Here is a 14,711-nt window from a genome sequence, read left to right on the forward strand (position 1 = left end):
TAAATGTCTGCATCCACATTACACACCTATTTAAACACGTGAAAACAAAGCACGTTCAAAAGTGGTTATATATGGATGTGTTACATAGGCAACTGTGTGGAGAGCCAATTAAAAGGCAGCGATTCTTACCGCTAACCCATATGTAGGCCGAGCTCTCAGCAGACCCCCTCTCATTGGTTGCCTGGCACGTATAGAGACCCTCGTCCTCCACTGTGATCCGGTCAATATGGAGCCTTGCTTCCTCTGCTGATATAACAATACCTAAAGACGGCATCAAATAAATTACAGACCACCGGTTTACCGCTAAAGTTTACGCGTTAAGATTTCTTTACCTGATCCCTGCAGCAGAGCACGCTGGTCTTTGTACCATGTGATGGTTGGGGGTGGGACCCCTCGAGATGGACAGCTGAGGGTCACTGAGCTGCTAACATTAACGGTGCAATCTGTCAAATTACTCACCAGGACAGGAGGCTCCAGGACTGAAGGGGGAGAAAGAGATGAATTATGATAACTTTAATCTGAATTTTCTGCTTAATCTGTCTCATGTAATATTTGAGAGATTGTGTATTTATGGGACTTATATTGCCACTAGTACTACTTCTAATAATAATAATGAGCTCAAAAGCATTCTGAGTGGTTCCTCGACAAACTACTGCAGCAGTGTCAGTGGTTCCTTGAGGATATTTAGCATCTAACAGTGCAGCACAGATGAGTGTTTGGGTGTAATCTAACTGAATGCATTAATTATACTGTCCTTGTGGTTTATGCATGTATTTCCATTTCCCCCTTGTTTTATACTTCTGCTCCACTATATTTCAGAGGTAGGCGATTGATTTTACTTCATATCATTATTGAAGACGTATAGTAGTTTTTTACAAATATTTTTTGCAGCAAAAAACACAAAAATAATCAAGTTTAAACATTCATTTGACAGATTACCGAGACACCAGAGTACTGTTTAAAGCAAAATCATCTCCACTTTGATTGTATGGTAACATTATGCCATAGTGAGTTATTTTCCTTTTTGATGAAATAAAGAAACATTAGCGAGCTTCAGACGTCTGTGTCATCTTGTACATTTCTATTGCAAGAATAATTTGTACTTTGAGCACATTGTTTCTTGCAGTTTCCACTGCTGTGTCTACTTTTAGCTCTGTTTTGATCTATATTAACTAAGGAAATGGAAGTCTCTTTTGCTTATTGCCAACTTTGTTCATTTTCATACTCTTCATTACAGTTTTTCCGCTTTGCCTGTTGTGGCCAAAATTAGTGACTGCTGAACAGTAAAAATACACCAGAACAGGAATCATGAGCCAAAATACATGATGATTGTGTATTTTAGCTGTATATACAACTACAGAGTCACCTGAATATGGCATTAATTGCACACACACGCACACACAAACATAAATTTGTAAGATTATTGTTTGCTGAGGATTATTTAAAATCTGTAGAAATGCAACCAGAGCTATTTTCTCCCACAGTTCTCTGGATCCGTGCCACTTCTGGACAATAAGTATGAGCTGGTAGTGACACATGTAGAAGAATGGGCTTGATGAAAACAGATTTTTCTTTATCATGGAAAAACACAACTGTGCCCTTGACTTTGGCCCTACAGCTGCTCATGTTTGGGTCGTCTGGCACCTTATATCGAACTGTCAGCTGTACGCTACTTGCAAGTGTCACCAGTAGTGACACTTTGAATAATTGATAAATAAATGTATAGATGAATATGAATGGAGTTGCATAGATGTTTTCTTCTTCTGTGATTTAAATGTTAAATTAGCAGACATTTGGATCATTTTAGGATTATTTTGGTTACACCTTTTGAGCTAAAAGTCCCCGTAGTTGACCTTTAAAGTAACTTTATAGTCTCTACATAACTTGAGGTACAGTAAGGATCCATTTACCCACTGCTGATAATAAGAACTAAAAATAAGAACTTCTCAGTTCTTGTGGGCTAATCTGTTTTTTTACCACTTGATAATTAACAAAAAAACCCCAAAACGGCCAGTTTTTACAGTAGTCACAGTCGTAGTTACAGTCTTGAACAGTTTTGTGATAAAGTGAAACTGCTGCTATTTGTTTCCCATAGTTTTCTGGATCCGTGCCACTTTTGGACAATAACTACAATGCTGTAGTGACACACGTGGAAGAGTGGCCTTGGCTTAAACCTGTGACTCAGCTGAAGTTTGGGTCCTCTTGGGCCTTTTTTTTTTTATTAATAACCCTGCAATACAAAGAGCAGCAACAATGGGGTGAATTCAAGGTTAATAAAATTAAACTCAAAACTCAAACTAAGTCTGAAAAACTAATAATAAAAATGATTATTATTATTAGTAGTTTTTATTGAACTTCATGACAGATTAAAAAAAACAAAAAACAACAAAAAATTAATTTGGATTGGAGTTTTAACTTGCATTATATTTGCAACATTTCTTCCCTTCAATTTATTGCTTAAAAATCTATTGTGCAATTTTATTTTTTAAATTTTATTTTATTTTTGCCTGTCCCATTTGGTTCTTTAGCCGTCAGAATTGTTTTCTGAAGACCAACAAGGAGACCCAATGGATTTACTTTGCCAAATGGATCATCACGGCCTTGCCGTATTGGTCCATTTGATCGACCTTTGTTGTTATTATTTATTTTATTTTATTTTCAGTTGTTACAGACGGGACAGACATGAGTGAGGGATAGGAAAGGGAGAAAGAAAGATGAAGGAAAAGAAAAACAAGGGAAGAGGGACAGTGAGAAAGGGCACTTAAAAAGAGAAAGAAGAGAAAAAAAAATCTCCTGGATCACCTGTTGAGAGAAAAAGAAGTGAAAACAAGCAAAACAAAACAAAACAGAGCAACATACTAAACACAACACCATCACGTTAATCTAGCTAAGTGTAAACAGCAGTAAATACTAAATATTGAATGTTGTTGTGTAGCAAGCAGGACCGACAGCGCACAATGTGCTTGGAAATAGCAGCCAATAAAGGTGTAGTTTATGTCTATGAACAGTGAACACCCGTTTGCACACCTGTGTGCATCAGCGCGCTTGTATTCAAAAGGTTTCCCCATGTAATGGTCTGCTAGAGGGTGTAGAGAGCCATAGCCCTGTCCCCCAGGGCATGAAGCAGGCATGGAGGAGTTCCAGGCCCCAGACATCCAGAGGCCCCAGAGTGCGAGAGCCCAAGGAGGACCACCGGAGGGGCATCCATGCCACCCTCCTGGGAAGAGCTGAGGAGAGCCCCAGATGAGGGGTCACCCAATAGCCTCAGAGCAGAAGCCAGAGGGGGCTGCAGTGATGTTCTCGCCGGCTCTGCCGGCAGCCAGCTGTGCCAGAGTGAACCGAGTCACAGGCCCAGAGGCCGGAGGCCTGAGGGCCCCCTTTGCCCCGGAAGAGGCCTGACCGAGCAACAGGCACCAGGCCCTGCCAAGTAGCCACCGGGAGTGAGCTGGTACATACCTGAGCGCCCAGCCCCCCTGCCCCGATGGCCAGCAGAGAACAGGGGTGTGTGCAATTTTTTAGTGTGGGCGGTAATCACACTTCTGCTGTAGGAGTCTCAAAAACGTACAAAAAACTCACGTAACAAATCTGACTCATTCAGTGTGAAGGGGTTAAAAAAAATAAGCCATCTGAAATAAAATAGAAATATCCAGGAATTGTTCTTAATTTACGTCAACGCAACATTCTGGACAAAGCTTTGGTACATTTTCTTTACTAAGACGTTGGATGTCTACATGACACGACTTTGAGTTCAGAAAGTGTTGTGTGTATTCATAGACAGAGAGTGACTCCTGTTTTGAAGTGATAAATAAAAGGAGTAAAAGTGAAAGTAATAAAAATGAAAGTAAAACTACGGATTTTCCAACTAGAAAAACTGAGCTGAAACAATCAAAAATCACTCCGGAAATGAAGTGAAACTGAATTGAACTAAAAACAAAAGAAAAACCAAAACTAATTTCAGAACATTTTCATTGTGCGGACAGCTGCTTGTACGTGAGTGCATACAATGAGGCCAACACAGCTCTTATACACTATAACTGCACAACGATACATGATAATAAAAATAGATGACTTCATACTCTCTATGCTTAAAATTTTTCTCCGTTTCTCCCCTTTTCTTGTTTTTCCAGCCCCACCACCACCACTTCTTTCATCCTAGTCACCCTGTATCTCTAGTAATTCCCTTGCTGGGTGTCCCGTGGGAGGAAGTTGACGCGCTAAGCCCTGATTGTATTGAGAACAGCCGTAAAAGACACGAAGAAAAGTCACTTAACCACAGCAACTGATTGTTGTTTCCTCTATCTTCCTCCTGCACAACAATTGATGATTGTCTGCGAGGGCTGGGGCCTGACAGTGTCTGATTGGCTGATTGTTCCTGCAGCGCTGCACAGGGGCCTGTAAATGTGGCATTGTGGGAAGTGCCATTGTGTGCTCTTCCTCCAGTCAAGAGCTCATTCCCACGTGAAAGAGGTGCTGAGCTGGAGTGCAAGAGCAAAGCTAGGGTGGGGCCCCAGGAAACTAAGGGGACCCATTCCCAAGCAGCAAGACCTCTGTGAATGTGTGTGTTTGCAAACAACTGCAACATAAAGTACTAGAACAACATGAAGAGGCTGTGAGTTTAAATGTCCTCAATATGTCCTTTTTTTTCTTTTCTTTTTATAGAAAATAAATTTTAAGTTAAACTCCTTCTGTAAGTATGCAAACACATATTAAAGATCGCCATAAGCAAAACAGTTCAAACTACAATAGGTTTCACTTATCTTCAAAAGCTTTGTGCAGTTTTAAAAGGGTACTGTAAAAAAAAAAGCTTTCTTCTTTATGAGTGCGTTAGGTTGAGATTACTCACTTGTCACCTCCACCTGTGTGTCCAGGTGTGTCTCCTGCCCGGTGACGATGTGGCGGGCGGAGCATCTGTAGGCTCCACTGTCTCTGGCCGTCAGGTTGCTTATTAACAGGACCAGCGAGTTGGAGAACTCTCCAAATGTGAACTGCTGATTATTCAAGCCGCGAGACTGGGCTTCCTCTGTGTTGTTCACTCTCTGCCATGACAGTGCTGTGTACAGGTATTTATTGGCTAAACAGGTGAGGTGGAGGTCTCCACCCTCTCTGGCCTCCTCCAGCTGCTTTACACAGAAGCCTCCAGGGACATCTGATGGAGACACAGAGCAGAGAAATACATGGATTAGTTGGAAAGAAGAAGTAAGGAGGAGGTATAAACAAATAACCCTCCACTGAGATGAATAAGCCGTCTCAGTTTCCCGACATGTGAGTCTGGATCCTGACTGGTGCCTGAAACCAGGAGAGCTCATTCTACCAAGTCTTCATTTCTATAACCTTTGATGACTATGTTGAATGGCTATTGTGGGTTAAAGCAGCTAGTGGAATACAGTAAAAAGGCTTTTTATTTACTTTAGCCATCTGAAACTTCCCGTGGAAACGGCTTGAGAGTTTCCTGATGGCAGATAGTGTTTATCTTTCTCGAACACCCCAAGGCCTCCCGAAATAAGTGGACCTGCCAGTCCAAGGAAGTGCGCTGCACGGGGAAGTGGAATGATAAGAGCGCCAGGTTCCTGTTTCGCTCTTGCTCACACACTAAAAGCTCAGCGCAGCCTGACTGCAGACACATACACACTCAGGTTTTACCTGTACAACACACTTCACATGGCATGCAAAACTACAGAGTACGAAATGTACGTGATGCATGCAAACTGTTATGTGCTACCGGGTATTTTCAACTCTGCCTGATATCTTTGTGCAGGCATTTCTGCTCAGCTTTACTTCAGTTCTTGTATCTGAACAGTAATTCACACTTCTGGCTTTAAGTATATCTGCATCATACTGACTGCAGTTTTATTTTATTATTATTGTCAACCATTTAAATCCATTGCTCTGAGACAACAAGGTCTCTTTTTATATCAGTGTGGTGATCTTGCTGCAATACTCTTGCAATACTCAATATCCTTATCTTTTTTTGTTTTTCAAACATGATCATTATGCGAATAAGCTTGTATGCACATTTGCACATATTTATGGCCTCTTCATTTACTGCTAATGTTGACTGAAGGGTATTTTGTTTTTCATACAACATAGTAAAGATGTTGTAAGCTCAAGTTCATCATAAAACCCTGAAAATGTGCCAGCCATTAGGGAATGCATGAATGTGTGTGTGCGCGCATTGGTGTAAAAAGCAAATCAATATGAATCATAGATTTCAGAGGATTTTAACCTTCATGCTAGTAATGGAGTTGTTTACAGTTAAGTTTTTGAATAAAGGTGTTTTTCAAGTGTGCTATTTTGCCTTTGTGGATTTCAGCTTTAATTCAATGCAAAAGTATTGCATTAACTGTTCTTACACACAGTCCCACATTTTTAGAGGCACAGAAGTAAGAGGTCAACTGGCCGACAAGCAGTTTTTCCCTTGAAAGTTATCATTAGACTAAAAAAACCCAAATAATCTATTATACTCCTTAAAAATAATGATTCATGAATCCACTTGCCAGCTCTGCAACACCAAAAGGCCTGAAATACCAGAGAAGGTGACTAAAATGGATGATCGCAGAATTCTTTCCATGGTTAAGAAAAATCCCATCACATTATCTAGTCAAGAACAGTCTCGAAGAGGTAGATGCATCATTGTAAGGTCTACAATGAAGAGACCTACATGCGTGTAAATACAGAGGGTTTGCAAAGGTACAAACCATTGGTTACATTCAGGAACAAGAAGGAAGCATTAGACTTTGTCAGAAAACAAACTAAAAGAGCCTGCACTGGTGAAAAAAAGATCTTTGGAAAAATTAAAACCAAGTTAAACTTGCACCAGAATGAAGAGAAAACAGCTCATGAAGTTTACCGCATCATCTGTCAAACATAGTGGAGACAACGTGATGAACCTGCCTCTTTTGGTTGCTGGGCTGGCAGGTTGTCTTTGTGTGTTTTGTGTTAGAGATGCACAGCGGGTGTGGTTGAGTTATTAGTGACTGGGAACACCTCGGCCCAGTCTTCACCAGTATAGACGCGCACTCCATTTGCTCCCTCGGGGGGAAAAACAACTCAACCTTTTTCCTTTTCTCTCTACCCAAACAACATTTCACTCACCACGTTAGGCAAAAAGCAAACATGCCAACACTACTCACTTACTGACTGAGGAATGTTTTTTTTCCTTTGTAACTTCATTGAGTTTTGTTGAATTCAAATAAAATGTTTTTGTTGTTTTACTTGACTAATGGTCTGATTATGTGTCACAGCTTTTAAGCCACTCGTGACAGAATAGTAATGTATGGCTGCCAAAGGAATTAAGGCACTATTGTACATTCATGATGTGAGAGCTGCTAGAAGTAGTAGGATGGATTGTAAAGTGTACAGGGTTCTATTCTCTGCTCTGATTCAGCCAAACGGCACAAAACTGATTGGACAGTGCAACCCAAGAGTTTCTTAAGTCAAAGAAATGGGATATGTTTCAGTGGCCAAGTCATTCACCTGATCTCAACCCAACAGAGCACATTTCACATGTATTAAATACAAAACTGAAGGCACAGAGACCCACATACTGAAGGCAGCTGCAGACCTGGCAAAGCATCTTAGGGACGAAAACAGGACATTTGGTGATGTTCATGGGTTCTACACTACAGAGAGTCACTGACTGCAGATGTTTTTTTTATCCAAATATTAAAAACAATCCTTATATTTAAGATTATGTTAGTTTATCTAATTGAGTGTTTAAAAAAGGGTGGGCTTGTGTTAAAAGCTGTCATTTTTAAACAATTCATGCAATACCTTTTTAAAGTCCCTGAATTAAATCTGAGAGTCTGCTCTGCAGTTTCATCTTGAATGTTTGAAATTCCACTATAGTGGTGTGCAGAGTCAAATCTGCAAAAAACTAAAAGAAATCTAACTATATATTTGAATGGGTAAAATAATCAAATAAGTATAAGATAGTTTGGTGTTTCTATTTTGGGAACATGCAGGCTCTGCATAAAGAGACTTCGAGTTAATGTACAAAGGATCAAGCAGAAGCTTTACTCCATGTTTATGATGTGGGAATAAGGAAAGAAAACTCCCACAATGATTGATCTTGTCTGGGATCACCTGTGATGTAGAAGTGGATGTCTAGCTGGTCTGCCCCCGCAGAGTTGGAGGCGATGCAGCGATACACTCCAGACACAAAGGCCTCTGCGACAGTCAGGACCCCCACCGTCTATGGAGAGCACAAACATCCGCATGAACAAACCGGCACTTAGGACATTATGAAAAACACCCACATTCATAAAGTTCAGGCTCATTACCTCTGCCACTGATGGCAGGAATCATGTTTTCCATGGGCTCACAATAGCGGTCTCTGAGCCAGACCTCTTGCCCATTTCCAACTTAGTAGGTCAACACTCGTATTATAGGTGAGAAGCTCTAAGTGTGTGCGGGAGAGACTTTACTACGAGGGAACCTGCAAGCGTGTGCAGTGGAGTGTCCCTTTAATAAGAGGTTTAAAATATTATGCACACTCTTTTTTGGATTAGTGCACCTGCAGGAAAGGAATATGCCAGAATTTGGACATGAAATTTTTCCTATAGAGCAAACTGGGATTTTTTTTAAAGCTTATTTTCTACAATAATATATCACAGCTTTTCTGTCAGTCCCAGTGTGTATTTCTGTTCTTTACTTACCCTTTTCTTCCCCCGAAGCACTTCCTCTCTGTGCGTAACACTCAGGATGTGGTTGTGTGTAAACAAGGCGGGAAGACTCTCTGTCACAGGGCTCCATAGTGAGGAAGACGTGGGACACACACACCTTGAAGGCGGAGGAAGAGAGGGACTCAGCTGTGTTTGACAAAAATAATTTTTGGCTGCTTCCAGGTGTGCAAGTGTTTTTCTCAGCTGTGCTCAGCAGGAGGAAGAGCAGAACATCAGGAAAACGCTTTGACAGCTGCTGCTTGATGTTAAACCATGAATCACATCATCGTTACTATCACCACATTTTTGTCAATAGCCTCATGTCGTCTTTCCCTGCCCTGCAAACTGACAATAGTGGATCTTTGAAGTGCTATGTAATGTTGGATTGTTCATCTATGAAGGATGCAGAGGTGGTATTGTCATCCTGCCGATTAACTTCCTTCTATTCTTAACAAATTAGCCCACATTTCCAGGACACGAGTTCCTGTCCCTCAATGACTCTTGCAAGTTTAAATCCATAGATTACACACCGGAGGAGCTGTGGGAACTTGAGCTTATGCAAGACGCTTTTTGGTTATTTACGCACATCACCTCATGACGAAAAAATTCTTAAATTATACAAGAGTTGGGTGGGGCCTTAATACACATAGACTGCTTGATCAGTTAGTTTCGCAACTCTAGGAGAGAAGATCATCGCTTGGGTTTTTTTTCTCTCCATTTCTTGTAATTAGTCTGTGTAGGAAATGCTAAATGCTAAATTCATGAATTGAAATTATCTAGATCAAATATGATGTGATGTAAAGAGAAACAAAAATACAACCAGGAGTGAGTTATTTTTTTGCAATATAATAATGATGTTAATAGTATCGTAATCTGTAGATATTAATTTTATTTCCTTCTTAAACACACTTTAAGGTGTTCCCAGTGTAGTAAAAATAAGTGCAGGATTTCATTATTTTAATAAACTTGATATAATTTTGAGTATGATTTTTTTAATTTGTATATAATATATGCATTTAGAGTAATTTACTGAAATTTGTTTAAATGTTTATCAAAATATATCATGTGAAAAAAGATTTTGACCATAAATTGATCTTGTTTATCAAAACAACCCCAAAAAACATATTCAGAAAAATTGTACATGTATTCAAATGAGTCATTACTTAAACAATTACTGCAGTGTACATAACAAAGTCATAATAACATAATTTTCATATGTGATACTGTTACGTTCCCCTGAGCGGTCTAGGCGGGGAGGGGGAAGTAACAGAATTGACTGGGTCAGAAAAAGGAGTCAAGGAGGCAAAAGGGTTAAATTAAAGAGTTTTATTAAAGTTTCAATTTATACTAACTAAAAGAGACGGACAAGCCGCTATTACCATTTAAGGAAACAAACAAAACTCAGGCGTTGGTCAATAAAGTAAAACGTAAGCCAAAAAGAAAGAGCAGCTCACTAGCTGAAAACCACCAAAAACACAGCTCACTAGCTGTAACCACACTACTGGCACTCTGGCCCAGAGCTCACCTTTCCCTGGGCTTAAATACTTTTAATTACTGATGTGAGTCAGCTGTGTAACAGGGAAAGGTGGCACCTCAGGCAGAAGAGGCGGTGGGACATGCCCACACAGGCACCTTCAGGAGGAGAGAGGCCCTGCTAGGGCCGTAACACCCCCTCCCATAAATACAAACCCGTGGTTTGTCAAACTATCACGATTAGTGATGGGACGTTCTGTATCGAGGCTTCGGAGCGTGTGTCGAGTAATGGAGGGGGCGTTTCCGCGAAGCGCGTATCGAGGCTTGCTTCATTTATGGGAGGAGCTGAAAATGATGACGTCCGAAGCCTCGCTGCCCGGCTGTACCACGTGACTGGTTCATGAAGTGGTTCGAACTTTGCCGCGAGATATGACAGCGATATAAACCCCTCAGACTTCATTCAAAATGTGGGTGTTTGATGGAGAGTTGCGGTTAGAGAGAGTTTGGAGACCGTTTGGAGGTTTATGAGAGTGAGGAGAGAAAGTCAGGAGAGAATGGAGCCAGCTAAGAAGAGGAGGATGTCCTCCCCTGTGTGGGAACATTTTGATTTTATTCCTCCCAACAAGGTATGTAAATTTCTACAGAAGATGTATTTTCATGATACTGATGGTGCAATACAATTTATGTTGAGCTGTCTTGACTTTTGTACAAGGTGAAGTGTTTGCTATGTGCCAGGGAGCTGGGATATAACAGCAACACCTCATCCATGCTTAGGCACTACAGAGCTTTGCATGAGAATAAGAGGAACACCGATTGTGGAGCAAGACCAGGTGAGCCATCAAATGCAATGATAATATAGGATGCAGTAATGTTACTAAATGATATAACAATATTATACAGCTGTTATAAGTTACGTGTGTGATATTTATATTTGTGCTTTGTCTTTATTGTCTTTCCTCAGGAGAACAATCTCAAATAGATGAAGACCTGGTCAGCATGGTGATTGAGGACTCCCAGCCATGTGGAGGACAAAGGATTCAAAAGATTTGTTAAATCATTAAATCCCAGCTATGTTCTCCCCACTAAAAAGGACGTAAAAGCAGTGAAAATTTAGTTTTTACAGAATAAAATGTGAACAGGCAGGACTGAGGCTCAAAGCCTCAGTGTGTAGCTGTCCATACCTCAACGTTACAAAAGCACAACTACTGTCCACACCCCAACCACACCTCACCTCACAGTAAATGATCATTTCCATTTCAAGCATTTCCAAATAATCATTTCCCATACTGCCAGTATAAATATACACAGTATACTGCCATCACTACAATATACATGTTTTACACACTCCTTTTGTTGTTGACATTTACAGGCTGTGTGCAAAATGCCACACTCTTCAAATTCATGCCAGCTATTATTTTTACGTCCAGTAGGTGTCCTGCTAGAGCAAATGAAGCTTCATGAAGCTTCGCGTTGGGGTGAACCAATTGGATGAAAAGCTTCAGTGCTTCATGAGGCTTCATCTGCCCATCACTAATCACGATAACCAAAACAAGTCCATAACCGTTTCATCACCTACTTGCAGGCTTTCCACCTACCAAACCCCATAGCAATGGTTGGGCATTTCCTGTGGAAGCTGCCAACCCCATCTCAGTGGGTTCACAACATTGACAGAGAGTGGCCCCAGACCCTTGAAAGAGTGTCCCATGTGATAGCCAGGGCTTGGAACCATCATATGTGGAGAACCCAGCAGGCAGCTAGTGGGCCTTATTGAAACACTTTGCAGACGATTCCTCAAGTCATCGGTACAGGCATGTTTGTTAGCCAGGGTTGCGGGTCTTACTGGTGGTTTTATACACAGTCTGTTCCCCTGCAGGTCATTTTGGGGACCTGGGAAATTGTCAACCAGCGGCCGTTCAGGGTTAATTGACCCCTTACACTGACCACAGGAGCCCCTTACACAACTATGCCCCAAGTGTGGTCCTTTGCTGGGCCTGACAACCTTGTTAGTTTGAGAACCATGAGTGACTGTTTTCAAATCAGGCCTTCTTCCCTTTCGATACGCTTTCCGCTTAAGTTTCACACAACCAGCAACCACATGGCCAGGCTTGTGGCAGAAGAAACACAGTTTTGCTTTGGAACTTGAAACCACCACTTTTTCAGCCTCGTTAGCTGGCTCCCTCCTAGCTCTCCAAGATGTATTGTAGTGAGAAGGGATGTCACATTCTACAGCATTTGTTTTATGAGTTGGGGTAAACTCATCGGCCAGTATGGCAGCCTGCTGTAAAGTGGAAACCCTCTGTTCACTTAAATAAAGAGCAATACACTCAGGAACAGAGTTTTTAAAATCCTCCACAAGCATGAGCTCACGTAACGACCCCAAACTGTTAACCTGGCTTGCAGAGCACCACCTACCAAAAAGCTTTGCCTTCTCCCGAGCAAAGTCAAGGTAGGACTGACCCTGTGCCAACTCCAAACCTCGAAAGTTCTGCCTATAGGCCTCAGGCACAAGTTCATAGGCTTGGAGGGCGGCACTTTTGATCTTTTCATAAACTAGGCTGTCCAGCCTAGACAGACCAGAGCAAGCTTCCTGAGCCTTACCTGTGAATTTACACAGCAACATCAACCCCCACACGTCTTCAGGCCACTGTAATGCAGTTGCTATGCTTTCAAACACACTGAAGAAGCTCTCAACACTGGATTCACAGAAAACGGGAACCAGGTGGATGTTACTGCTTACAAACGAGCTTCTAGACACCTGTGCACTGATGGCTTCATCAGCCATTTTGGGGGCCGGAGAAGGGTTAGAAAACACCCTAATTAGGACACTACCACACCCGTCTGCCAACTCACTCAGAAACTACACAACTTAGTTTAACTGACCAACTGACCTCTTACAGCATACACAATAAACAAACACAACTTACCCAGTTCCTAAGCACAACAACCTTTACCTACCTATCTTCTGGAGCGTGCTGGGCTCGAGGCGACTTGAAAGGCAGAACTTCAGCGACCGGGGCCCTGAATTGCCTACCCCCAACAGGGAACTAATCCCCGCCCAGGATTACTCCGAAAATAAAAAAGGCAAAATAACAAAATAGTGCCCGAAGGAAGAACTTAATAAGCTCAGCTGGACACTCACCTAACTTAACTGGGAAGTTGAATGTCTAAAGGTGAAAAAAAACAAGATAATCAAAAACCAATTCCAACTCAAAACTTCCTTTTCAACAATCCCGGACGAGCCCCCACTTGTTACGTTCCCCTGAGCGGTCTAGGCGGGGAGGGGGAAGTAACAGAATTGACTGGGTCAGAAAAAGGAGTCAAGGAGGCAAAAGGGTTAAATTAAAGAGTTTTATTAAAGTTTCAATTTATACTAACTAAAAGAGACGGACAAGCCGCTATTACCATTTAAGGAAACAAACAAAACTCAGGCGTTGGTCAATAAAGTAAAACGTAAGCCAAAAAGAAAGAGCAGCTCACTAGCTGAAAACCACCAAAAACACAGCTCACTAGCTGTAACCACACTACTGGCACTCTGGCCCAGAGCTCACCTTTCCCTGGGCTTAAATACTTTTAATTACTGATGTGAGTCAGCTGTGTAACAGGGAAAGGTGGCACCTCAGGCAGAAGAGGTGGTGGGACACGCCCACACAGGCACCTTCAGGAGGAGGCCCTGCTAGGGCCGTAACAGATACCTTATGTGCCTGGATGCTGTCAGTACAAAGAACAACAGTAAGAAACATTATAATCACTTTGACCTTCAGATCGCTCTATTAACCCTTAAAGGAGAGATCAAAGGTCAAATGTGACACGACATATGAACCCGTGACAACACACTATACAGTTGTAAGAATCATAGTTTATTTTTATAAGTTTACAAGTTATTTTTCAAATTCTGACCAATAAATCATTAAGTTGACTTTGAAGACATTGGTGGATGTACGCCTGTCTTTAATGGACACAAAATTTTTATCAGAATTCATTCAAAACCTTCTGACCGATCATGTTTGCCGACCTACAGGCATAAACTTCTTGGTATAAATAATAACTCTTGTGCTTATTCAAAATGTTAACTATTCAGATCAAAATTTTAAATATTTTAGCTATAAGGAAATGCGTGGATATAATTATTTCTACTATATAAGTGATGTTTCTGGAGAAAACACAGTCACACTGCATTCAAGCGTTGCTTAAAAGCAAACAAACATTTAAAGGATTTATTATCTGAATGCTGTTGAAGTTTGCTGTCTCTGAAAATGATTTGTGCTTCTTGTTGCTTTGGTAGCTTGAATTTCTAAGGTGCATCAAACCAGATGAAATGTCATGTGAATTGCATTTTAGGAAAGATTCAAACAATAATAATGTCACCTCTCAGGAACTGAAACTAAGTGAAGGATGATGCATTTATGAGGCAAGCTGCTCACATTTGAAAAAAACACAACAGTATGGCTTCTGTTTGATTGTTGGTCCACAATTTAAATATAGAAGGATGTATAAATTAAAATAATCCAAAATTCTGTGATTTATAGAATCGTTAAACAGTTTTATCAGTGGAAAACAGAAAAAAAATGCACTATATTA

The 14,711-nt window shown here is 41.0% G+C and overlaps 1 protein-coding gene across 1 annotated transcript in view; it reads right to left on the reverse strand.

Annotated features, from left to right (window-relative positions):
* The window catches only part of flt1 (fms related receptor tyrosine kinase 1), a 49,449-nt gene that overhangs the window by 16,995 nt on the left and 17,743 nt on the right, over positions 1–14,711 (reverse strand). Inside the window, exons 11-15 of the mRNA XM_082547424.1 lie at positions 8,655–8,778; positions 8,083–8,191; positions 4,844–5,146; positions 333–479; positions 130–261 (exon numbers count right to left, since the gene is read on the reverse strand). Coding sequence (XP_082403550.1) covers positions 130–261; positions 333–479; positions 4,844–5,146; positions 8,083–8,191; positions 8,655–8,778 — 815 coding nt within the window. The remainder of the gene's footprint in view (positions 1–129; positions 262–332; positions 480–4,843; positions 5,147–8,082; positions 8,192–8,654; positions 8,779–14,711) is intronic.

The sequence above is a fragment of the Aulonocara stuartgranti genome (assembly GCF_965226115.1).
Source record: "Aulonocara stuartgranti genome assembly, chromosome: 9".
NCBI classification, from domain to species: domain Eukaryota; kingdom Metazoa; phylum Chordata; class Actinopteri; order Cichliformes; family Cichlidae; genus Aulonocara; species Aulonocara stuartgranti.